The sequence below is a fragment of the Anastrepha ludens genome, chromosome 5, assembly GCF_028408465.1.
Source record: "Anastrepha ludens isolate Willacy chromosome 5, idAnaLude1.1, whole genome shotgun sequence".
Classification (NCBI taxonomy): Eukaryota; Metazoa; Arthropoda; class Insecta; order Diptera; family Tephritidae; genus Anastrepha; species Anastrepha ludens.
In genome coordinates, this window is record NC_071501.1 from 93,788,501 (window position 1) to 93,816,042 (window position 27,542).

General features: G+C 37.0%; 3 protein-coding genes across 8 annotated transcripts in view; 2 read left to right on the forward strand and 1 right to left on the reverse strand.

Moving 5' to 3' along the window:
* LOC128865092 (androgen-induced gene 1 protein) overlaps positions 1-10,406 on the forward strand; it is a 58,157-nt gene extending 47,751 nt beyond the window's left edge. For 3 of the 5 annotated variants that reach the window (XM_054105051.1, XM_054105052.1, XM_054105048.1), the window contains 2 exons: positions 7,605-7,825; positions 9,442-10,406. In XM_054105051.1, coding sequence (XP_053961026.1) covers positions 7,605-7,825; positions 9,442-9,766 — 546 coding nt within the window. In that variant the 3' untranslated portion in view covers positions 9,767-10,406. Of the gene's footprint in view, positions 1-2,227; positions 2,634-7,604; positions 7,826-9,441 lie in introns of those variants that run through there. The other 2 variants (XM_054105050.1, XM_054105049.1) reach the window with 2 other exon arrangements.
* Positions 10,407-16,195: 5,789 nt separating this feature from the next.
* Positions 16,196-17,910, forward strand: LOC128863231 (androgen-induced gene 1 protein). 2 transcript variants are annotated; one of them, XM_054102283.1, is made up of 5 exons: positions 16,196-16,285; positions 16,330-16,471; positions 16,583-16,753; positions 16,817-17,040; positions 17,102-17,910. In XM_054102283.1, exons 2-5 carry the CDS (start codon positions 16,370-16,372, stop codon positions 17,433-17,435), a joined length of 831 nt encoding a protein of 276 aa, XP_053958258.1. In that variant the 5' UTR covers positions 16,196-16,285; positions 16,330-16,369; the 3' UTR covers positions 17,436-17,910. The 2 variants fall into 2 exon arrangements, with proteins under 2 accessions (XP_053958258.1, XP_053958257.1); XM_054102282.1 differs by having other exon boundaries at positions 16,197-16,471.
* Positions 17,911-18,213: 303 nt separating this feature from the next.
* LOC128863230 (protein smoothened) lies at positions 18,214-22,800 on the reverse strand. The gene is made up of 8 exons (XM_054102281.1): positions 22,394-22,800; positions 21,867-22,323; positions 21,323-21,804; positions 20,571-21,191; positions 20,338-20,496; positions 19,910-20,276; positions 19,505-19,832; positions 18,214-19,446 (listed from the first exon to the last, which is right to left on the reverse strand). The coding sequence occupies exons 1-8, from the start codon at positions 22,405-22,407 to the stop codon at positions 18,479-18,481; spliced, it is 3,396 nt and encodes a 1,131-aa protein (XP_053958256.1). The 5' UTR covers positions 22,408-22,800; the 3' UTR covers positions 18,214-18,478.
* Positions 22,801-27,542: the final 4,742 nt, after the last annotated feature.

The window sequence follows — 27,542 nt, forward strand, 5'->3', positions numbered from 1 at the left end:
GGTCCATTCGGTGCACATTGTAGCCGTCCCTGGTAATCAGGGGGGAGCTAGCGTGCAGTTTTGTTTCCTGGACCGCAGCTATCTTGATTCCGAACCGACTCATGAAGTCGACTATCTCGTCAATCTTGCTCGTGAGTCCGTTGCAGTTCAGTTGCAGAAGCTTAAAGCTTCGCGGGAGTGTCGTCGTAATTCGGGGGGTGAGGGATGCGTGATGTTGTCTGCGTTGGTCCTGCTGTGCGTTCCGCAAAATGGGGAGTGGCCTGATGTTGTCAGATGGCCGCGCCACGGGGGGCGGTTGCGGGTGCAGAGCTCTGCAGCAGGGGGCAACGTAGTCGCGTGTCCACTCACGGGTGGTGTGCAGGCCGGAGCACCTCCGAAAGTGACACCAGCCACTGCAAGAATTGCATTGGACAGTTGTCAGGTTCCGAGGTACTACGGTCGACCGCATGGTCTTTTGTGCTACTTATCACAGTACCTCATCGGGACTTAGTTGCCTTATTAAACTCAAGATAGAGCTCGGTTTGATTGAACGAATGTGCCTTTCTTCTGGCTTCAGTTGGCCAAGATTTCTCAGGTGTCGCAGAAACGACAGGAGTCCGTAAACCAAATCCCGATCATGTGCATATAATAACGCAGTCTGCAGTGACCTGTGAGCATGCTCTAGACTCTGAGTACTTGAGAGGTTTGTGACTTCTGCTCGCTGAAGATGGCGGCTCCGACTCCATGCAGTATCCCCTGACTTGTTTTGAGAGAAATATTACGAATTTTCCAATGAAATTCACAGGAGATGTTGATTTCGTGCTTATTTTGCTAAAACTAGCACCAACACTATTCAGTTAATAATAGTTTTTAAGTTATTTGTTGATAAAATTTGTCTTTTACGTCCACCAAATTTTGATACAATAAGTGCACTTATCACATTTATTTTAATAAATATTCAAACTACATTAACATACACACACGTTTTTAACTCTTTTTATTGATATATACCATAAATTAACAATTTAAATTGCATTTATAACTTGCAAACACTTGACACGCCAGCTAAATTTACAATAACTGAAGAGCATGGCTGAATGGAGTGCTGCCAGAAGCAAAAAATAATAAAAAAATAGAATGCGATTGAAAACGAAGCAACATAGGAACATAATTTCCACACATTCTTTTTTCTTAGAATAATGAGGGAATGGGGGTTTACAACCTCTAAGGTGTATATATTGAGTTCATAAATATATATAAATACAATATCGATATCATTTTCGAAATACAGTTCAGCTTCACGTAAAATTCCTACGCGAAAAGGAGTACTACGCAAAAATACTGTGGATTGCGTAGCCGGAGTTGGACTGATGAGGGTTATTTTTTTGAAGCGCGGCCGAAGGCCGCCCACGCGAAAAGGAGTACTACGCAAAAATACTGTGGATTGCCTAGCCGGAGTTGGACTGATGAGGGTTATTTTTTTGAAGCGTGGCCGAAGGCCGCTCACGCGAAAAAGAGTTCTACGCAAAAATACTGTGGATTGCGTAGCCGGAGTTGGACTGATGAGGGTTATTTTTTTGAAGATCGGCCGAAGGCCGCCTACGCAGAAGAAAGTTTTACGCAAAAATACTGTGGACAGCATAGACGATTTTTTATTCCAAATTTTCGCCTGCGGCGCTTTTTTTTTAATATACATATATATGTATATATACATATCATATATTCATAATATAGGGAAAATTTGGAATTAAAAATATATATATCATATATTCAAAATGCATACAATCAAACATACTTTACTGAAAATCAAGCATTAATATACATATATATGTATATAAATATATCCATAAATATACCAAAATAGGAGGATTCTTGGTCAATTTTACAATTTTTAAACTCAAATAACTTAAAAACTACAAGCCGCCTGGGGGTGAGGTTTTCACTTTTAGAAAGTAGAATACCCCCTCTACACCTGTACACCTATACCCCTTTTTTTAAAAGAGGCGGGGGACCAAATGGGTATTTTCCCGTCTATTTCGTCTATCGTTTGCATACGTATACATTTATTTTTCCCTTTGTTAATTGTATTGTTACCCTTATCAGTATTTTTTTCACTGGTTTGCCAGTTTGAAAGCCATCAGATATATTTTGGTATTTCCAACAGTTTTAACGCCACTGTTTTATTGTATATACAACTGTCAGACGTCTTCTACCGCTTTGCCTCCCATATTATACATTTCATTGATTATTTTCGTGTGCTTAGACTTGGTGGCATCGGTGTAATGAACGCGGCTTCTACGCTTATTGTTTATTATCAGCACGATTAATTTCATGAGTGCAGTGCAAGTGACGAGGTTGCGTATTATTAGATGTTGTAATTTATATATACATAAATAATTTCGTTCGTGTCTAGATAAATATTAATAAAGAGTTTTGCATGTACAAAAATGGTTAAAAATAAATCAAACAACGTTAACGCTGCTGATGCCTTGTATCAAGGAGTTTATAAAGCTTTGCGTATATTAGTTCACTTAACGGCGGCTGTGCAATTCTCCTATGGCATCTATGATTATAATTATGTAAAGTTTCCCGAAACGACGAATATGCACACTAACTTTGGAGGAAAATTCAAATTCCTAACATTTCTGAACGCGGTAATTTACTTATTATATTCAATTAAAAACATTAAACTTCTACCGCTTGTGCAGGATATGTCATAATATTTTGCGAATATCACGGTGAAAGTTTAAAAAACAAAAAGTCATAGGCTATCTTATCAAATCTACATCTATAGTACAATAAATTTTATGGAAATATGTGTAATTTATGAGCTTTGATGGTAGTTATATACTTTGTAAGGAGCATGTGAAAAAAAAATCGGGGGGTACCAATGGATACCTATTGACCCCAGTATTAATAATCTATAGGAGCGATATGATTTTTTTTTCACCGTCCAAAAGTTTTTCACAAAACACACTTATACTGTTGCTCATTTCTATAGCTAAATACACGAGAGTACATATGGTTTGGGGTTAAACTTCACTTTTTCTTTACACACGTAATATATTTACCCATAATTTATTAATATATAGTTAATGCGAGGCTTGAGTGCCGAACAAAAAACTATCCAAATGATGATCGATATTGCCACTCTATTGTACTATACCTAAATATATTAATGACGTGTTTAGACAACTGATAATTTTTATTTGGATCATTACATTTTTTAAATCTAAACGCTCTGTTCTTCGAAGTCGTTCATGGCTCAAACCTATGACGCTTTTTTGTAGAAAACAATATTTTAAATATTATATATTTGAAAATTTTCTCGTTTTTTCTATAGTGCCTATATTTTGATATGTCTGTATATCTGATCAGTGAAAATTTGGATGAAAAATCGCTGCGCAATCTATAGTGACTTGTGAAAATACCAATGAGCATTCTCAGTTTGTCCTTAGGGAAGTTTATGAGATGCTTAAATGTCGTTTGATAACCATTCGGTAGTGTCCGGGTTCGAAACCCCCGCAATGAAACATTAAACGTTGGAAAAAGTTTTTCTAACAGCAGTCGCCTCTCAACAGGAAATGGCAAACTTCTGAACGCGTTTCTTCCATGAAAAAGCTCCTCATGAGCAACCATTTGTCGCTCGGAGTCGGCATAAAACATACCACAAATTGGGGGAGGAACGTCAATGGATTTCTGCCACGAAAAATTTTATTGCGAAACTATTTACCGTTCAAAAATGGCTTAAATACAGGCAAATCTATTATTGATTCCATTTGAAATAGTAAAAGCTTGAAAACAATGTATTTTTCCACTTCACTTCTTTTCAATTAAGTGTCTCAAGTCTCAAGTCTGTGATATTACGATCTTACATACTAGAATCCAAAATGTTGTATGTTTAATGGATAATAGAATACAAGAAACTATTGGAGATAACATTCAAAAAACAATATGAAAGTTTTTCTGGGCAGAGAAAATAAATATAGGGTTTTCCAATAATCTGAGTTAAAGGTGAAATGATTACGCTATCGAAATATGATTAACGATTGTTTATTGCCGGAATTAAATGGTATTGATCTAGACAACGTTTATTTTCAACGAGACGCGCTACGTGCCACAAGCAACGAAACCATTGATCTTATACGGGGAAAAGTTTCCGGACCGTGATCTTGTGATTTAACACCTTGTGACTTTTTTCTTTGGGGCCACGTGAAAGAGAAGGTCTACTCCAACATCCCAGGGTCCATTCAAGACCTCAAAGATGGAACTCGTGAAGCTATCGAGGACACATCGCAGCCACTTTGCAATTCGGTTATGGAAAATTTCATGAAAAGGACTTTGTCCTATAAGCGTGGTCGTGGTGGTCATTTGCCTGATGTTATTTTCCACTATTAACGGCATACCTTCCTTTTTATAATGAAATAAACATCCGATCATTTATATTAAAATATTTTCTTTGAATATCAAAATAACATCTCTTATGAAAAAACCATTTATTTAAGCCTTTTGAAATAGTAGTAAATACAACTATTGCTCGAGAAACTGGAGAAAAAGAAAAGTAATTGGTTCTCTAGTAAAAGGCACATAAAAACGTAAATGTGAACGAAAGAATCTTGGATATTTGCTTAGGAAGGTCTGGACAACCAATCGATAAGGTGATAAGATAAAAAATAAACATAAGCAAATGAACTGATCTTCTATTTTCAAGAAATTGAAAGTTTTTAAGTTTACAACGAGAATAGGAGGAAGGCAACGGACCAGAAAAATTTAGAGGTTTGACGGCGAAACGTAGAAATTTTTTTTTTACTCATTCAGTGCTAACAGCATGAGTATCATTTATGCAATGAATGAAACGGAGACGTACTCTAATTTCAAACAAACAGTAGAGGACCCAGTATACTCCCATGGATGGCATCTGATGATACAACAAAAGAATTAGGCTTACAATTTTCGATTTCAACAAACAAAAATAAAGATAGATAGATACACAGATTGTTTAAAAGGCTTGAACTTCGACCGCATGGTCTTTTGTGCTACTTATCACAGTACCTCATCGAGACTTAGTTGCCTTATTAAACGCAATATAGAGTTCGGTTTGATTGAACGTATGTGCCTTTCTTCTGGCTTCAGTTGGCTAAGATTTCTCAGGTGTCGCAGAAACGACAGGAGTCCGTAGACCAAATCCCGATCATGTGCAGATGATTACGCAGTCTGCAGTGGCCTGTGAGCATGTTCCGGACTTTGAGTACTTGAGAGGTTTGTGGCTTCTGCTCGCTGAAGATGGCTGCCGATCTCGCTGCTAGCCCGTTACAGCCCGACAGGTATCCGGCCTTATGCTAGGCAGCAATGGGGACGATGTTCGTTGGCGAGAACCGCTAGTAGCAGTTGTTTCTCTTCGAGGATCTCTTCGCTTTACTACTGTCTTTGATGCTGAGTCTGTGGTGACTGACTCACTCGTTCTCTCAGCATTTAGGGCTGGTTCGTGGTGCACCCCACGGCTGGTAGATGGGGTGTCATACTCATGGGCGTGTTCCTCAAAAAGCGACCTTTCCGCCTTTGTACGTATGCCCGTATTTTGTTTTGTTTTGTTTGTGTGTTCATCTTGTTCTCACGACTGCCTGTCTTCAATTTATTTTGGGGATCTGAATGAGTCCGCCGTGCCAGCGCACGGTGACGCATAATACCCTGGATTAGGAGATGGCAGCTCTTGGTCATCGTTCTCAGGCGGTATCAGACATAAGGGTGACTTATCGTCTGAACGACAATTCCTCCCGGTACCTGGTTCCGTTTTGAGATTCGTAGCAGGAGGATATGTTTTTAACAAAGTTAAGAAAATAGAATGAAAAAATAAGAAATAGAATAAAAAAAAACATGCACTCTAGTTTATATAGCAATATTTAATTGAAGTCTTGAAGTCTTTGCGAAATCATTATATATAATGAAACCTGGAAACCATCTTACGAGGGGTGCCTTGTATATGTCGGGATCTGGCAACCCTGGTGGCTTTTGGCTTTTACGTACTCAGAACGTTTTGAAATACCAGCGCTATTTGTGTTGTTTACAGTAACTTAAAAGATTCATCTCGGCCCAAAAATGGAATTAAATCGTGAACATTTTCGTGCGATTATTTTTTACAACTTTCGACGTGGATTAACTCAGCAACATTGCATGGATGAACTTAATTCATTTTTTGGCGATGAAGCTTCATCAAGAACCAGTGTTTATCGATGGTATGGTGAATTTAATCGTGGTCGTAGTTCACTCCAAGACGAATTTCGTGAAGGTCGTCCAAAATCAGTTGTTCTTACGAAAACCATTGATGCTGTGCGCGAACTGATATTGCAAGATCATCATGTGACCTATCTAGAGATTGAGACAATCTTAGGCATCAGTGGGACCAGCATAGATTCAATATTGCATAAACATTTGACTGTCAAAAAAATTTGTTCGCGTTGGATCCCACACAATTTGTCAATCGCTCAAAAAAAGGCTCGTGTCGATTGATCGAAGGAAATGCTCAAAAAATACGATCGCGGGGCTTCGAAACACGTCTATGACATCGTGACAGGTGATGAATCATGGATTTACGCGTATGAGCCCGAAAGTAAACAGCAGTCGACTGTATGGGTGTTTCAAGATGAGCCAAATCCAACAAAAGTTATTCGCGCACGAAGCACTTCCAAGCAAATGGTCGCCTGTTTTTCGGAAAAACTGGACATGTCCCAACCGTACCACTAGAACAACGCAGAACAGAAAATTCTGAGTGGTACACAACCATTTGATTGCCATTTGTCTTCCAAGAAATTAGGAAAACCAATCGCTAAAGACGGATCACTCTTCATCAGGACAATGCGAGCTCTCACACATCGGCTCAAACAACTGCATTTTTGAGCACCCAAAACATCGAATTAATGGGTCATCCGTCGTATAGTCTTGACTTGGCACCGAATGACTTCTTTTTATTCCCGTACGTAAAAAACAAACTGAGAGGTCAACGTTTTTCGACACCTGAAGAAGCGGTTGCGGCATTCAGAATGCATGTTTTGGAAGTACCTCATTCAGAGTGGCAAAAGTGCTTCGATAATTGGTTCAAACGCATGCAAAAGTGTATAGATCTTCATGGAGAATATTTTGAAAAACAATAATCTAATCCCGACATATAAAAGGCACCCCTCGTAAAAGAATGATATACAGAATAATCGGAAAAAGGTGTTAAATTAGTAGAACGACCAGCAACACATCAATGATTGCGAAGTCTGGAGAAGTCAGTCGCTTTCAAAATAGGCCTGCAATTTGAGATTTCTTTATTTTATTATTTAAAAAGTAGAGAGATAGAGTCATTCCGAAACACCCTGTTATTATCGAATGAACGACTTCCGTTAATTAATATGCACTTTTTTAAGATGGTTAAAAAGAATTTAGTAATGTATGCATGCTAATTAGAACTCAAATCAAAGTTCAATTAAGGGGATAAAAACCAATATTTTTATGCTTAAATTTTTTTATATAAAGATTCAAAAAACACTTTACTTATGCACGCATGTATTATATCATTGAGCAAAGAAACAAACAAAAAAATCAAAGCAAACTCAGATATTTTAATGTTTTGTTTTCCTTTCCAGATTATCCAATCGATTTACTACATAATTTCATTAATAAATGACTTTGTGGGCACAAATGAAGTCGCGCCGAAACACACACCCACTATACGCAAAGTCAAGGATTATCTAATGTCGACATTGGCCTTCCCAGTGGCCTTGAATGTGGGCATAACCTTCTGGTCATTGTATGCCATAGACCGCGAATTGGTATTCCCACGCGTGTTGGATGCAGTGTTTCCAAGGTGAGTGCGATGCTGCAGGCACTGAAACTTTCTATAAGTTACGACGAGCCATTTAAAGAACTTGCACTTGAACTAAAAAATGTTAAAGAGGCATACATTTTGGGTCTGTTTCTTTTCACTTAAGGGTTTATATACAGAAGGCCGAAAAAAATTGAATTTTCCAGAATTTTTTCTGAGAAAACTTTTAAATTTATTCATCTAGAAATTTGTATACATATTATGTTATCTTTATCGGTCGCCATAGTCGAATGGGTTGGTGCGTGACTATCAGCCGGAATCAAGGGAGAACGTATGTAGGTTCGAATCTCAGTGAAACACCAAAATTAAGAAAAAGTTATTTCTAATAACGGTCGCCCCTCGGCAGGCAATGGCAAACCTTCTCATAAAGAATATCTGCCGTTCGGAGTCCGCTTGAAACTGTAAGTCCCTCCATTTGTGGAACAACATCAAGACGCACATCACAAATAGGAGGAGGAGCTCTGCCAAACACCCAAAAAGGGTGTACGCGCTAATTATATATTTATGGTATATTATTGTAGTAAAAATATTTATTTGGAAAGGAGCTACAGCTGATTTCCGGGAGCTCCTCTCAAACAAGACGCTTTGCGGTGACCACTATATCAGACTGATATCTTTAAAGTAATGTTAAATCTAGTAATTAATCGAAGAAATAAGCCAAATAATTTTTTTTTGACAAAATGGCGATTTCTCAAAAAAAAATAAAAAAAAAAAAAATCAATGCGCCATCAATTTGAGCACAGTTTCGGCCTTAAATTGTTTATGAAAAAAAAATATTTATCGAACACACCATTTTGAGAAAAACGCCTTTAAAGTTTGCCTTGTATTTTCAAACACTCTGAAATGGCTTTTCAAATTTGCGTGTAACTTCGAAAATATTCACCGGAACTATATTCAATTTTCTGTATGTATTCTTAAATATATGTACACTAGCTTTAACCCGCGGCCCCGCTCGCGTAGGAGTAGTTTTGATGGATTTAGGACATTTATATAAAATAATCACAAACAATAATTTCATAGAAAATAATTTTTTATTAATAACCATAATATTACAATACCCGGCATCCGTTGCTATGCCTCGTTGAATAAAATCAAAACAACCAATCAGAAAAATATCAAGGAAAATTATTTTTATTAATTTTCTATCTCAAACCGTTTTTGAACTTTGCATTTGAGTCATAGTTGAACAGCTTATGCGGATTATGAAGACTAGAGTGAGCTATAAATAGTGGCAAATAGGAAAAACTAAGATTTTTTAGATTAAATTTAAGCAAATATTCGATTATTAGTGACGAATGAGAGTTGTGGCGCGGCCTGGGGGCTGTGGGAAGGGAGTTCCATCATAAAAACATGCCTAAAACCTTCAGTGGGTGAAAATATGAATGTATAAAAATGTTTACGTCATTTGGTGTTGTCGTTTCGTAGTGATGCGCGCACAACGTACAATCATTCACCTTTATAGTATAGAAGATTAAGGAGAAAATAAAAAAAAATCGAACTTTTAAAAATTCTAACTGTATACAACCCCTTAAATTTAAATAACTTTTCGCATATATTCATTTGATTCTTTCACTCACATCTATCTCTACTCTCCACAGCTGGCTCAATCACGTTTTGCACACCAATATCGTGGTCTTCATCATTCTGGAACTCTTCACATCATTCCGTGCCTATCCCAAACGCAGCCAGGGTATTGCTGGTCTTTCCGCTTTTATGCTCAGCTATCTTGTTTGGATTCATATTGTCAAGCATTACTCAGGTGTCTGGGTCTACCCGGTGCTTGAGGTGTTGCAGTTGCCGCAACGCATTATCTTCTTTGTTGCTGTGTTGGCCTTCACACTGTGTTTGTACCTGTTGGGCGAGTTCATGAATAATATTGTTTGGGCCAAGGAACTGAAGCTGGCGCAACGCAAAGTCAAATAAATTACTCTCCAACTCAGATATTTAATAATATATTGTAATATTTCAAAGGATGGAACGACGAGTAAATTTATTTACATAATTCGATTTGCACTTTGGATATTTGCAAATGTAAAGCAAAGCAAAAAGAAACGGATGGACAAAATAAATTAACATAAAATAAAGGAAATTAAATTTCTTATGATATTTTAAACTTAAAGCTTTGCGAAAATTTTCTAAAATATTATATATTTAGTATCTGCGATAGATCGAGTGAAACCAAAAAGGAAAACAAGTGAAAATCTTACCAAAATAAATTTTGTGTAGTCAATTCCTATTTTAGAAAAATAAAATTTTCGAAGTGCTAAGTTGCATGCTAAATATGTATGTATGTAATATATTTTCTAGTAATCTCAGTTAATTCAACGATAAAAATTAAAAAAATATTTATAGAGTCACAGTAAATAACGTAATTTAATTCATTTATTCAAAAGCATCAACGCAAACAATTATTAAATGATATATTTACATCTGCACTTTATAGCGTACTGGAGTTCGTTTTAAAATTGTAGTTCTCTAAAGTGAATAATAATGATGAAATTTAAATAAATGCTTTCATTGCTATAGATTGTTTGAGGGCAACCAGTTTTATTAATATAAAATAGATATGAAGTGATTAATTTTCATTTGACAAAAAACACGCCAACACCTACAAATTAGAGTGCAAATGAAATGGCCTAATGATGCCCGGTAAGTAATGACTTCTAATAGTTCAACTAATTTAAGGCGCCTTTCTGGTTTAGAGACCTGAAAATTGAAGGCGTTGAACATTGAAGAAAATCTATCCGTATGAATTGAAAATCGTTTTAATTTATTAGATCAATTCTTTATTTACAAAAAAAAAGTTTTTTTCAATGACAATAATAAAAAACAAATTGCTTCCCCTGATGTAACACATGCCACTGGGCGTAACTGATTGGGCAGGTACGTCTGAAAATCGGTCGATTATTCATCAGGAGATATGTTGCTATGGTGAGTAGCAGATTTACAAACAAAGAAAATATTTTTTCTAGATATTTTATTGGTTTATTGGAAAAACAAAAAAGCAACGTGCGTGTAGCGTAGTACACATAACAGAAGTGAAACTTTCAAGGCAGATAAAGAAAGAGGGAGAGACCCGAGGGACAATGAGATAGAGAGAGAGAGAGAGAGAGAGAGAGAGAAAGAATATATATCTAAATAAATTCACAACATTTACAGAGAATACAAATAAACAAAATTTACAAAAAGCGGAGAAAGGTCGACCGGTGTTGGTTAACGCCAAACACAAACCGTGGCAACACAGCGCGCTACTCTGAGCGTTTATCACTCGCACCCAGATTCCAGGGCCGCAGCAACGGCACAAATTATACCAATACGGCATAAATACCAATAAATTCGACGCCGGAATGGATATCACTTTATAGTACGCACAAGCACTAGCCAGGAAACGGAAATAAGCGCCAAAAAGTAGGCACCAAAAAAAACGCCAAAACAATTGGGGCCAAAAAACGCGCCAAACAGCAGGCGCCCAGGAAATATAACGCCAAAAAGTAGGCACCAAAAATATATTTCCTACAAATTGTCACCAACAAACAAGCGCCATAAAGTAGGCAGTGTTATTTCTCACTAGAAATTAGCAACCACAAGGAAAAACTCAGGAAAAATAGCCTAAGTGTATATATATAACATGATGCAAAGAATAATGAGATGGCGCCCATCGTGGTCCCGTTACTTTGCGCTCAGCGAATTTGACAACTAGTTACGTGATTTTAGCTCCAGTATGGCCAGATTACCATTTTCGTAACTTGATTTATGATTTTTTTTTGTTATTTTTATTATTTTGTGTCTCGGAGTTTTAGTTCTTTCTTCATGACATTTTTCTAGTTGTTCTAATTAAAATGTCATGTTTATAATTTTGTAAAATATGCATTTTTTAATAATTATTTAAATAATTCACTCAGTTTTATTTAGCTTTACTTTTTTTTAACATCTGGTGGCATTGCCCGCGAGTGCAGGTGTTGTTGGTGTTCTTCTGCTTTCGGCAGTCAAATCTCTCTCTCGCTACTGCAGTGTTGCCTAGCTTTGGATATAAAAACGCATTAAAATGCCCATTCAAAGAAAATAACCCAACAAATTTTTAATGAATCACTTAAAGAACTTTGTATGCGTGACAAATTGTCTTTAAAATGTGCGTATTTTTAAATAAATGTGTTATGCTTATGTACAATTTAATTTATGAGTTGTTTTTGTTAAGCGAGACTCTTTTGTTAAGGGAACGACTTTTTTGCTATATTTGAAGTTATGTAACTAGATAAGGTACTCTTTTTGTAAAAATGTCAGTATGGTTTCTTTAGTATTTTCTGGTAGTTTGTGGCTTATTTTTACAATGAATACAACTCTTAATGTCCTATGTCTCACTAAAGATTTATGACCGGAAGAAACAATTACACCTCTAAGGTTTTAATTCGCATTCAATAAATTCAAAGGCTTTTTAAAATGTGTAAAAAGGTTTTCAATCTTAAGAAGAGTTGGGAGCGGGGCAAATAATATTTTTGTATAACCTTAAATGGAGCCAAAAATTAAATTTGCACTTTCCAATTATCAAATTTTATAAGAGTAAAAAAATTTTCATTAGCACTAAAATCTTCTCAGAGATCTGGTCACATTGCCCATGATTGCGGTTATTGTTGATGTTTATGAATATTCGTTTCTTATTTGAAATGTGCGTTAATAAGAACAAACGGTAACAAACGTTTTAGTGAATATTTACGCAAAAATAAGATATTTCGTGAAAGTGTACTCGTATAAGTGAAAAATAAGAAAACATGAAATGTGCAGTGAAAAATTGTGCTAGTAAGAACCTCAATAAAGCGTGTGATATAAGCTTTTTTATATTATATTTCCAAAGGATGAGGCGCTCTGCAAACAGTGGATGCATTTCTGCCGGCGAGGAAATGCCTTCAATCGAAAAACGAGCTTTATATGTATGAAGCATTTTACTAGTGATAGCATTGAAGCATTCGGTAGCTTTAAATTAAACGCAAAAAGAAACAAACACGAAACTTCAAAATTTTCGCATTTTCGGGATAAAAAAGCACTAAATTTATTGCGAAGAGCAAATGGTTGGCAATACTGCACAACTCAGCAAACGTGACGACACGTACGCTCTGATGGGCGCAATCTTGTTTATATCATTCTTGTATATATAAGGTATAAATCTCTCTCTCTCTCCTTTTCCTTTATGTACATATTTTTTTTCTCTCGCGGAACGAAAATGCCCAAAATGTTGCATGGTCTTGAAATTTTACTCTCTCTCTCCATCGACGCCTAAGTTTCACTTAAAAAAACAAAATGATTTTTTTCACGTTCTCGCTCTTAAAAAAGTAGAAAAATTGATTATAAAAATATAATTATGCTACCCGCGAGAGCCGCAAGTCTACTCAATCACATATTAAAAATTCAAATCAATCTGTTCAGAACTTTTTGAGAAATTACTAACGCCAACTCGGAAAAAATAATTTCGAGAAAACACGGTTAACGCGCTTATACCTGGGCGTCGTACTCCAAACCGGTCTCTAACGTCTAAACTACAACGAATTTCAATATAAAAATTTGCAAGTATAATCAATTTTTTTCGAAATTCTAGACCAGAAAGGTGCCTTAAATAAATATGAACTGAAAATGCCAACTTGCATTACAAGAAAAGGAAAATGATATTTCAGAAAAGCATAGCGGAAATTGAATTCTTTATTGCTATGCCAGTTTTTGATTCAAATATTTGTAATATTCGACTTCTAGGGAATGACCGTCTTGGCCCGGATATACATACATATAAGTTCCTATTGTTCCGTTTAGAAGTAAATCCGGTAACAAGCACGCCGAGGTGAATGCGAATCAATATGTGACTGCGATATTCACCTTGAAGATCCAAATGTTATTACAGAGTCATGAAAATCAACTTGGTGACAAAATATATGGCTGTTAAATGTGTGTGTGGAGCCTAACTGAAAGACTCGAGGATTTAGACTGCGCTCTTGTTGTTGTAGCAGCATAAACATTCCCCATAATTCCATACGGGGAATGCTGCTGGAGTGACAGTCCTTGGCCGGATATAAATCCCGGTCGTTTCGGTAACGTAGAACCGACTGCGCTCATTACATCTGCCTTTTAAGCAGCACTGCAGCAAACAAGAAAAGGAAAATCGAGTTTGTGGTTAATTTTGCAACGAAAGTAGGACTACGGATAAACGTGGGTCCGGATATAATTGCTGGTTATTCCGGTGGTAGGAAGCGAATATCAAGGGAAAGTTAAAATAACTTTATATTACTCTTCGTGGAGGGCAAGTGTAAAGTCCATAATTGGAGGCCCCGTCTATGACAGTAATATAAAAAATGTGCTATTTTAACAAACTGAAAAAAAAAAAATGCTCATATTTAGTATAGGTGATGCTGCTAAGAAAAAAATACGATGATTTCAATTTTTTCGGTGGAAAAATACCTACCTTACCTATCTGCCTTTTTCATCTTAATTTCTACGCGGTACAATTCTGGAGTTCTGTCCTGTAATGCAATTAAAATAAAAAAATTATGTATTTGAAAATAATATGTCAATAAGTTTAGTTAAAATTAATGAACCTAACAACCCAGAACAACTCTGGTAACAGAGATTTCAATGTAATTAAAGCAAGCCAAAGTCATGACTCTAATATTTCAATAGCACGGAAATTTTGCATAGAGACCGATTTTGAAAATTAGAAATAAAATTCTAATAAAATAATAAAATAATTAATAGAAAATATATATTATTATAACACTTTGATGAAAATAAGTAAATTTTTTCAACTTTCTTATATTTTGTAACCCCTTTATTATTTTTTTTCACTTATTCGTTCTACACCCTTGAATACCAATCGCTTTGAAACCGGCAGGCAAAAGGCGTCGCACAACCGAAATGTATTTGAAAAAGCAGGATTGAGTCCGATAGTACTCTCATTTTAATATACAAAATTAATAATCCAATTTCGTTTTTGTATAATTTTTTTACTAAATACAAAAACAAATGATGGAAATTTTTAATTTGACCTTTACTTGCCTTTTTTGAATAACTTTTTACTAAACAAAAAAATTATTTTGAATGATGGGAAATTTTTATTTTTTGCTTACGGCTATGTGTTTACTGAAGCTATCCAGCTCAACAGCCACCTTGTATAAAAGAAAAGCGTCTTGTTCAAGGCGAATCTACATAGTTTCATCTTGGCCTCACTCAAGAATGATACACCGTGGGTCTTACTCCTCACCACTTTTCACTCAAAGAACTTCGCCTGAAAATATGCAGGTTTATGCTAAATAAGAACTTTTTCGCAGTACCACTTTTATCAAAGCGAATTCATACAGGATGACTTCAATAGGACAACAACAACACCATTTACATGTATCGGGTGTTTTTCAAGGGCTTGAAAACTGAAAATAATAAAAGAAATTTTGTTGGAATGATTTTTTTTCATTTTTAATGTCATTGTATTATATTATTATGTTTTGAATATGCATTCCGGCATAGGTACATTCGGTCAGTTCAGTTTTTGACATTTTCCCAAAACTCTGAATAATAAATCTAATGAGTTCAATCAGCAAAAATGCGACGCAAACAATGGTCATTTGGCATTAATTGTTGCATTAGCTTTATTTTATGGGCACCAAAGCCAAGATTCTTACGTAAAATTTTCCACGTAGGCGCAGAGCAAAGGCCAACAAGTAGAGAATAACTATGAATCGAAATTGCGACGTCTTCTGCAAGACTTCGTTCTATGAACTTCGCGATAGATTTATTTTTTTAAAGTAAATTTCCACAATTTCGAAGCGTTGTCGTGGCGTTAAGCGATTCATGATGGCTTGCCAAAACTTACTGAACAAAAATGCTAACACAGTTTACTATTCTCAGTTGTCAAACCATTGTTATCGATATCGATAGTTCTCATATAAAAAAACACCCGTTATTTTGTTTTTACCAATTGGTGGTTTAGATATCTAACTTTCAATGAAAAAACACAAATCGAGAGAAAAAAAACTAATTTTTGGTATAAATTCTGCGCAAAATGCATCGTAGGACGGACTTTTTGGCTAGAAAAAAGTCCACTATATATAATAATAAAATATACTAATATATATAAATATAATGTAAAATAATCACCTTCTTAATTCATTTTTTAATAATTCTTGATAGTACGCATTTTAGTTCTTCACAAGAGAGTCGCACGGAGTTATCAATCACAGCTTATTTAATACACCCAAGCGCATTTATTTATTTATTAATAGATTCGCCTTCAATACACCTTGCGCACAACTGTCACTTTACCAACACCTTACTTACATATGCATCTTTATATGTAGATGTGCTCACTTATCAATAGCACAGTTTGAGAGCAATTGTAAACGAAAGTATGGAGTGTGTGCAAGTAACTGCCACATTTTTATAGACGGCACTTGCTGAAACAAGTATAAACAGGTAAATGCACGGTTCATCGCGTACTTAAGTAATTTGGTCTCTAGGAATTTTTAGGAGTAATTTGGTTATCTACTGCCGAAAAATATGACAAAAAGCAAGAAACGGCTAAAGGAAGAGCAGCAGGCAAAAACGCGGAATGCGATTGTGGAGGAACGTCTAACTACAACGAACGATGCCTACACGCAGGTGCGTTTAGCAAGTTTATTTTAGAAATATGTGTGCTTACAAATATAGTTACATATGTAATGCCACAATTATTTCAAATTATTATTTCATAAAAAATGTTAACATTCAAAGGGTGCCTTCTGTTATCTGCGTATACTCACGCATGCCATCGGATTCTCGCAGTTCACTTATGGCATCTACTATCATTGGTTCAATGTGCATTGGCCGCAACACCTACAGGACGAAGAAGAATTGAAGACACGTTGGGGTGGCAAATTTAAATATCTTACTTTCCTTGATGTGGTTTGTATTTGCTCAAATATTTCCGCACACAAAAAAAAAGTATTGAATGCTTTTGATTTGCAGATATTACAAGCACTTTATCACCTTGTAGCGTTGCTGAACGATTTATTTGGTTCGAATGCAGTTGGACAGACACGTTTGATGCCAGGCGTGCGCAAGCTGCGTGATTATCTTTTCGCCGCTTGGGCTTTTCCGATAGCGCACAATGTTTGCATCTCGTTCTGGGTTATTTACGCCTACGATCGCGAGCTTATTTTCCCAAAAGCGCTGGATGCTATTTTCCCCAAGTAAATATAATATTTTTAAGAACAGTATACTTACATACATGCATGTATTCTCACTGTATAGCTGGCTCAATCATATCGTGCACACTAACGTTGCTATGCTCGCCATACTCGATATGTTCACCTGCTTCCGCCAATATCCCAGCCGCACGGCAGGACTCACCGGCACTGTTGCATTTATGGTACTCTACTTGATTTGGATGCATATAGTGCGCTTCTTCTCGGGACATTGGGTGTATCCGCTATTGGAAATTCTTAACCTACCGATGCGTTACTTAATGCTGAGCGCTTTGTTAGGCTTCACCGTATTTTGCTATTTCTTGGGCGAGTTTCTAAATAACATTATTTGGAGTCCAGAATTGCGTTTGCTACGAATGAAGAACGCCAAGAGCGAGTAGCAAATATGTGCGTGATCAGTTACAAATTTCAATATGAAATTAGTTTCATTGTGTCAGCTGACATGTGCGTGCGTTTACGTTTGTAACTGTGAGTACCATTGCACTACACTGGCAGGGCAAAGTTAACTGCTACAACAACAACAAAATTACAAATGAAGTAATACACGAGTAGTTAAATTTGATTGTATAGAATTTATATAAATATCTGTTTTAAATTAGCGCAGCGTAGAATTGAGTTAGATTATAATTTTTTCCTGAAATTTTGTAATAAAAATGCAATTTCTATGGGTTTGGTCATGCAAAATGTAAAAAATATAACTTTATTTGTTACAAGCAAAAATCTTTAAGTCTTAAGGCACTAACTTAACCTGTACTTACATAATTATTTATATGTAAAAATATTTATATATAAAATTACTGCGTAAATTCTTTAAAAATAAAAAAGTACATAATAAATATGTTTATAAGTCAGTTCGATGTTTTAATGAGTGTAAAAACTCATTAATATATGCAAATGCGATATTCGTTATTTCGAGTACAAAATGAGTATTTTCAGTTGATAGTTTAGAGCGGCGCCACAGCTGTAGGAAAAGCTACGCAAATAATTTTTGAGTATATTAAAACAATTTAACTGCCTAAAAATGTCACTAAAAGTGTTGCTGTAAACCGCAAGAGTCGTTTTAATTATACATACAAAACTTTTTAAATTCTATAACTGTAAAAATATCTTATTCACTCGACGCAAAGTATCCAGAAGAAAAAAAAAAAATACATAAAATTATTCTAACCTTTGGGCATTCGGTGTAAATTTTTTCCCTTATGCGCCATTAAAAACTGCGCTGCCGTGCTTTTAAAAATAAATACAAACTTACATGAATAAAGAGTCCAACGTCCTAAACTTTGCGCGCTCTATTAGCGCACCTTTTACATCTCAGTGCCAATTATTTAAGGCTTATCTTTAATATTAACTGCCTGATCTCCTTGAGCTGCCATACTTGCTCTTCTTTCTCTTTCTCTTCCCTATCCTCTCCTCTTTCTCACATCTACTTTGATGGTAGCAACAACATTTTCAATTTCTCTGATTCGGTTAGCAGCATTGCTTCCTTATGTTTGTTGTTGGGCAACAACGTGTGCATTTCGGTGGCATCTAACGCTTCATCGGCGTAATCACTTTTCTGGCGCACATTCTTGCCATTCAATTGCCGCATTGCCAACTTGAGTTCATCCTCATCATAGGATACTAAATTGTGCGTAGCTATTTCGAAGGCATTCGCTTGTATGCCCACATCGCAGCTTGTTTTGCTGCTGCGCGAATTTGGCTTGCCAGTCGACAGGCCCGAATAGGAGCTGTGCATTGTCAAACCTAGCGGTAGGTCGAGTTCAGAGGAAGTGCATGAGGATGTGATGGAATCGCCAGCGTCATCCATGCCATTACAATTGAGATCGCGTGCTAGATGCAAATTTAAATCGGATATATTCAGATCTTCGTCGTCATTGCTGGCGTTGTGTAATGCGGCGGCGGTAGCGGCGGCAGTATTGGAGCGCATAGAACTGTGCTTTCTGCCTTTGTTATTGCGTTGCGAGCGTCGACTGTTGGTGTTCACAATGACGGCGGTGGCAGCCGCAGCGGTGCTGGTAGCCTGTGATCGACGTGAATGCCGGCTGCGTGTGGAGTTGCGTGAATTGCGATTTGTGCCCGATTCATTGGACATTTGCATATTTTTTAGTAAATTTTCTAAGGCGATTTGTTTTTTAACATTACGCTCATGCGTATCTGTGTCTATCTCTTCAATTCGTGGTCCACTGTGACGCTGTGCTGCAGTATTTTCGCCGTCGTTGTAATCGTCACTTAGATCCTGCTTTAGCACTACGTCTAAGCGTGAATCCTGTATTTTGAATGAATGAGAATTATCCTCATCGGAAGAACTGCTCACAGCTTGTTGCTGAAGGAAAGGCATTAGGAATTGACCGTTTTTGGCCAAAAACTCACTGATATCGGCGGGGTCCAAACCTGGCGAGGCGACATTTATTAAATTGCACTGTATACGAAATTATTCGTATGCACTCACCTGCATTTGCGCTGCGCCTTTTCATCATTTTGCCGTCATGTGTGTGGTGCTTTTTTGTACTTTGTTGGGCGAATAAGCCGACTTTGTGACTTGTGTTCGGATATGTGGTTTTTTTCAATGCAATGACTTGCGATTCTATAGAAGTGCTGCTTTCTCGGCGTCCATTATATTTGCGCCCAGTAGTAGACGCAGACATGAAATCGCGGCGCTTTTGTGAGCGCTTGTTGGAGGCGGATGAATGCTTACTGCTGTGGTGATGATGATGATGATGACCATTACGCGTGCGCGAGGCAACTTTTGTTTTCATCTCCGCAATTTTAACTGATACCTAAAAGTGAAGATAATGAAAATTTATAAAAATTAATGACAGGTAGTTTAATAATTTTTAGGTTATGTCAAAATTACCTGAGAGTCTACAGAGTTGCGCCTTGATTCCACTGAAACATGTCGCACGCTAAAACTTATTTCGGAGTCAAGTGAATTTTTGCGCGGACCTTGACTGGAAGAGTTTGTGGCACCCGCACCCGTCAACGCCATGCGCCGTTTTACAAATTGCGGCAAGTAATTTGCCCATGTTGAACTGATTTCATTCGTCTCAGAAGAATTCAAGTCATTTACATCGAAGTTCAAACCCACAGGGTCAGTATGCGTATTATAAAGGGTTATAGAGAGCCTCCCTTTGTCCTCGAACTCTTTGCGTTTGGCCCAAGTTTGGGCGATAACTTTGTGCTTGGGCATTTTAACTTCCTCGACTACTTCCTTGCCACATTTTCTAAGAAAACAGACAGAATTGGTTACAAATAGTGCGAGTTCCTAGCACAGCGGATACTAACTTTCTTAAGTAGCGTCGCCAAGTTTCAATCGATGACGGTGTCCAGCACCAAGTGGACATGACAATCCCCGAACCAAAAAGACAGAGTAAATGCAGCTGCAACAGCGCAATACTGGGACGTACTTCGATTCTGCATTGCTCTTCCGTTGAAATGCGGCAGCTGCGATAATAAATTATAGAGATTTTGTAAATTCTATTGTAAAATAATTGGTGAAAAAACATTGAATTACTTACATTATGAATTTCCTCAGACTCTCAGCCCACTTATGCGCGTTTCTAAACTCGTTCACATGGCACGCAATGGATGCTAGTATAAAAATAAGCGTAAATATCGCACAGAGTCCCATTCTCACAATTATTAGATGTATCTTATTGCTGGCCGAAGTCGATTTAATGTCGTTTGCAAAATGTTTCAGTCCAAAAAGCATAATCATGCCGCGTATCACAAAGTAGCCTCCCACCAATATAATGCCACACAATGGTCCCAGCAACAGGCCAGAGCGCATGGGATGATTCAAATAGCCAACAAAGCAAATACCAACCGTACTATTGCCATCAACTTCACTTAGCGCCATGGTGGTGATGGTAAGCACTAGCGGTAGTGACCAAGCGACCAAATGAAAGTAAGAGCCCTTCTTATCTATACGATCCTGGACGTTGCCTACAGCCCGTAGGTGCCACGTATAGGTGAGGAAGACAAACCAAACCATGGCTGCGGTGAGAAAATAGTAGACCAGCACAAAGACGACGATACAAGAGAGATTTTCGCCAGCTGTTGGCTCCGAATGGCGTAAGGTGCCATCTTTGCGGCAAACAATGTCCTCACGTGAGCCGGGGGTGAATTGTGCTAACCAACTAGGAGAAAGTATAAATAATAATCGAAATGTTAGAGAGAGCTTGCAAACTTCACTACGATCCTGTTTTAAGTTTGTAAGCTACTTAATTAATAACCTATCGCTTGGTAAACATAACAATTGGTTACTCACCCCAAACATGCAATCATGAAGCATAAATTTATGTAGAACACAATCAGCGCTGGATACTTATTGGCATTCTCCCAATCAATTATGAAAGTGGCCACTACGAATAAGTTCGCCAGGAAACATATTATACCAAGCCAACTAATTAATTTATGTATTTGTCGATGCTCATCATCTGTATACAAAGGATCTTTGCATTGTACACCGCAACCCTCAATGCCAGGATAGTTGCTACTACTTGAGTCGACCGGTACCAGCGGTGCAAGGCAGCTGCCTGTAGCATTGAATTTCATTTCTTGCACATCGTTCGTGCACTTCGGCGGAAATAAGGTTTCATTGCAACGCAGAAATTCGGGGAAAAATGTTGTATTGTAAAGAATTCGACACGGTTCCAAAGTTTTGCGACACATTTCAACCGAAGGCAGATAAACCATTTCCTTGCCATTGATTTCTTCACATTTCGGCATGAATACAGAGCAAAGAAATGGCTACAAGCATACATTTTTTATTTATTTTTTGAAATTATAAATCGAATGTTGAGCGAACTTACTTGAATTACAGCCCAACATTTCGGTACATGTCTCAGCGCACGATAACTATTTAAATGCTTCAACATTTGTTCCTTGCTCTGGTAGTCGGTGAGATCTAAGCTGGTAAAATTGTATGGAATTTTAGCACCCAGGCAAGTGCTATTAACAGCGAGCTTCTCGCAACGTCCATGACGCACGCACTGCGTGTGCTGCATATCCAGTCCGCGGCCGTCAAACCAAGGTTTATTGTCACGATTATTTTTGCCATTTATACGATAATTTATTGTACCATTTATAGGCTCCAAATCAGTTTGTATGGACAAAGTGGGGGGTGTGAATGTGCCAGCGAGTGCGTTACTACTCTTTGAGGAAATATCGGCAAGCGTAGTTTGTAGTTGAAAATAGAAAGTTAAACCCAAATAAAAGGCAAACCGTGATGCACTCCATTTGTCCACAGCCCGAAAACAATTCAACTTTCTAGAATTACGCACAACTTAGTCAAATTCAGGCACGTAAATTATCTTGCAGTAACAGACAAAAAACTTACATCGCTGTAGACATTCCTCTGTACTATTAGCAGACGGGTGGCAAAATAAATGTTTTCTATTTTCAGAATAACATTTTTTTGTCAAAATTATAGCTTAAACGTGCACTTAATATCAATTAAAACGAAAAATAGAAGGAAAACTAAAAATGCTTTATAACGCGGCAACAAACGCCAAATAATAAATGAGATTGACAAGCGGCGACGCAATGGACCACCGGGGATGTGAGAGAGAATGAGAGATACAAAATACAAATAAAAACAAAAGAGTGAGAGCAGTGTTGCAGCATTTGTGTTACCAGATTATTGACAGTATTTTGCAGAAATTTGTGTGTGTTCGTACTGTTCGCGCGAAAATATTTTGGCGAAAGAATATTTTTTCACTTTCTGCATCATTGCAAAGTTGATGCGTAAAGTTATGAACCAATTTTTTTTAATAACTTTTTTAGTAAATAAAAAAATGATTTAGAGCGATGGATATTTTTATAGCGCTCCATTGCTTATCTGTTTATGAAGTGCAGTTGCTTAGTTCACAACTGTCAAATATTTATCAATGACGCATGATATCCTATTGCAAAAATTGTACACCTTCCTATAGGATTTGGAAACGGATGCTTTTCAAAAAATGTATTAACCTATTGCAGCAGGATTCTACAAACAAATTTTTTATTGGTAATCAAAAGGAAATGCAATTTTGATAAAAATTTAATATTATAACTGAAATTTTTACTTCAATTAAATTAGTATTAAAGTAGCATTTTAATTAAACGTAACCAAAGGTGTTGTTGGTTGATATCCTTGTCTGCAATTTGCTAATTGGGCTATCAATTTTCTGCTCCTTGCTTAAAGAAAACTCAAGAATGTCAGCCACAGCAGCTACAAGCTTTTTCTCTTCTAAATTTGGACGTTCAGCGCCTCTTTAAGTACGTACTGGCGAAAGGTACGAACTTATACCCAATCTGATGGGCTAAATAAAACCACATTGCCTCACAAGGAAGCATCACCAAATTTCTAATGAATAGTGAAACATACCTAGATGGTTTCAAAATGGTTTTCCATTGCGAATGAGGCACTATTCACTGCGGCCTGCCTTCCGCACATATTGACGGTGAGGATTTACTGCGGGAAAACATAGAGTTACCAGAAACAAAATTTGACTCATACTATGCAATGATTGAATTTTTGTAGATGTAGGCTCCCCCTGTCAGCACGCAGATGCTTATCTGTCTACAATGTGAATACAGCATCACGCATCCTTTTGTATGCTTTATTCAGACAATACGAGTATATTTGATATTAGAAGACATAGCTTCAACTACACTGACGAGATCCAGGACAAAACACAATTGCAACTATTGGAACAGACAGTATATAAGCAAACATTAAACAACATTCATCAGGAGACCCTTACCACCTTCCTAAACTCCCGATTCCCGACTGCCGTTGTTGGACTCCAACCACCTCCTAGTACAGACGAAGAGCTTCAGCTGCCTCGCGAAACCCGCATAACTTTGGCCCAATTACGCTCTGGATATTGCAGCAGGTAAAACGCCTACTACAATATATGTTCAGCACGTGAAGACCCACCGCCCGATACTAACCACTTATTCACATGTCCTATCAAACCTACTCACCTAACACACCTTTCCCTTTGGACCCAATTAGACGAAACAGCACGATTTCTAGATGAGTTGAACAAATACGACCGGTGACTACACCGCACTGACAGAGTTTAGTAAGCAGATACAACAACAATAACAACAACAACCTGAGAAGCTCTTTGGACCTAACTGATAAAAACCTCGGTGTGATAAAAACATGGAATTTTAGTAAAAAGATGATAATCGATTTCTGGACTGATAAAGTTAGCGGTGTTGCTATTCCAGGATATGACAACCCTAACCGGAGCTTGGTGGCAACCAGGTATGAGCTGTCGCAAATTATTTTTTTAAGCCAAGTTCTTCCAGGTCATCAGTTATTTCAACGTAAACCCCATTTCGCTTACAAGCTACCTTGAACGTACTCATGGCCTACTGTTTCACTTTTTGTCGGTCACTGCTTACTTATCAACGGCCAGTTACCAAACGCATAATTACATATCTACACTTTCATTTATCCTGAATTTTTCATCAGGCATACAGTTATACTAAGTTACTAATTATATGTGTGTTTGACAGTCTGAAAGTGCGTGTGCAAATGCTTCTACCATACAGGCATTCACCTTACTGTCATTACCACCTCCCAACACAATGCACCTGTATTCCGTTCACTAATCATAAATTCCTATGTACTTGCCCATATCTATTCATTGCATTCAATGACCACTCGCACAGTTTGCGTTGCCGCAACGGCCGCCTTAAATGCCGTGATTTAGTTCATTTATCGAATCAGTGACTGCAACAGACCGACTCAGTGACCGCATGTACGAAGAGCACATTGCATTGCATTACTAGTGGAAAATGGTGCTCCTCTTTGAGGCTTACAATTAGTAGTCGGTGCGTCTATCGAGTAGGGGAACTGATTTCTCAGGTGAAGGGTTGTTAGCTATGGAAAATGTGGGTATATGTAATCTTGATGGGTTGGCGATTAGGGTCAAATATTAGGTATTACGCAGCGAGCTGCACGAAGAATATGTAGATGAATGACAGTCGTCTATAGCTCATGGATGGGCTTAGTGGGTGAAACGGTGCTGGATTGTTGTAATTTCAATACATATAAATGGCATGCAATTCAATTAGTGCAATAATTTCAAAGCCGCACTGCATACCAAACGATGATCAAGAAAGATTAGATTATAATCGCATAGAAGGTTAACTTGAAAATGTACTTAGGTTAAGCAATTAATCTGCAACTGTGAATTCACAATTGATTGGGGGATAAACTACATGCTTCAGCGCATACATACGTACATACATAAACACTTACGTGCGTACATTTGTAGATAAATGGATAGATATTAAGGTATTAAGTACGAGTAAACTGCTCTGCCCTTTGGCATTTATTTAAGGAAAATAATAATTTGAAATATGTAGGTCAACATTTTGCGCACTTTCGATTACAGTGCACTCGCGATAACTCGAACTAATTAAAACAGGCGCTGTTCGATTTATCGAATTTGTTCGACTTATCAATTGAGTGTGCTATGTTAAAAAAACAGTCATCGATATCGATTTTTCGATCGATTGTTGAAAATGGAAGCCAGTAGAAAATTTCTGTAGTATAGTTTCGTTATACGAATCACATTTTGGTCCATTGGCTGGATCAATGGTGTCACATTCGGCGGCATAAACATAGTTAAAATTAAACCATCCTCGGACTTTAATTCGATTTCGTTGGGATGTGATGGGGCATTATCAATTAGAAGAAGAGCCTTCTCAGGTAGTCCCCCATCTTTCAAATATTTTCTTACCTAAATATTAAAGTCATTTAACTTGGTTAAAAAAATTGTTTTAATGAATCTGGATTTTACCTGCGGCACGAACGAATTATGAAACCAGTCTTTGAAAATCGCCGAAGTCATCCAGGCTGATTTGGAATTTTTGTACTCCACCGGACAGTTAAAATTTTTGAAAACACGAGGATTTCTTGCTTTGTCAATAACGAGAAGTTTAAGCTTATGGTTGCCGGTAGCGTTAGTGCAAGCCATAAATTGCCTTATCTTTCTTTTTTATAAGACTTATGGTGGACTTGGCTACCCCATATTCCTTCGCTAGAGAAGTAACACTACGTCCACGTTTAATTTTGTTAAGGACTTCAGCCCTCTCTTTTAATGTTAAACACTTCAACCTTTTACAATCCATTACTCACGTGCACTGATACACTACAAATGACAAATTTAAAGCAATTTGGTCAATGCAAGATGTTGTTCCCAGAAAACTAACGGGATATTAACGCCGAAATATTCATATGGACAATACACTAGTATACATATAATTTATATACATATACTATTACATATGTATCTATGTACAAAATGTACATGTTTGAAAAGAATGTGTGTACAAATAAATTTGTTTTTTTGTTCGAGTTATAGCGCTTTCTTATTGTTCGAGTTACAAAGAAGTCAATAGGGGAAAAAATGTGTTCGAGTTAGCACGTCGTTCGACTTAGCGGCTATTCGAGTTACCGCGAGTGCACTGTATTTTTCTTTTTTTTCGTATGAATGCTATTTTTTTTTATGTTGTCCCACAAATGGAGGGACCTACAGTTTCAAGCCGACTGCGAACGGCAGATATTTTTTTTATGAGGAGCTTTTTCATCGCAGAAATACACTCGGAGGCCATTGCCTGCCGAGGGGCGGTCGCTATTAGACAATTTTTTTTTCTTAATTTTGGTGTTTTACCGAGATTCGAACCGACTTTCTGTATGAATTCCAAATGGTAGTCACGCACCAACTCATTCGGCCACGACGTTGTATTTAAATAGTACAATAATATAAATAAATACTTTAAATGAAAACGTAAATAAATAAATAGTCAAAATTTATCAGAAGGTAGAGCTGCTATAGTTTTCTCGCGTGCTGTAAGCAATAGGTCTGTTCATTGTAAAAATTATCCAGTAACTGCCATTAACTTAATTTCCGAGAAGTCGCTCTCAAAGCGAAAATATCAAAAAGGTACATGAACGCAAATCCAGTAACAATTTGTAACTTTTACGAACCGCTGATTAAAATGTTCAAAATTTTTTCAATTGAGCTACCTCGTATTAAGGGTTTAAGGGTGTCAGAACTTTAAAAAATTTTTATTTATTTTTAGCATACTCTTAAAGTATAATATCTTAAAAATACTGTGTGAAAATTTGAAATGAATCCGACAAATAATTTTCGAGTTATTCAACAATTAACAAAGGGCGCTAATGCGTTTTTCTCAAAACTATGTTTTTTGAACTGGTGATCACTGTAATTTAAAAATCGCTTGGTAGATAAATAATATAAATAAAATTTATACTGCTTTTGAAAAACATAAACAACTTGTGCTTAAAGATTTTTTTTTTCAAAAATTTCGATTTTTTTATAATTAAGGGGGCGTCCATAAATTACGTGAGATGTTTAAGGGGGGGAGGGGGTCGAGTCAAATCTCATCTAATCTTACGTTGGAGAGAGGGGGGGGGGGGGTCTCGGCAAATATCACGCAATTTTTTTTCTGATTGAAAC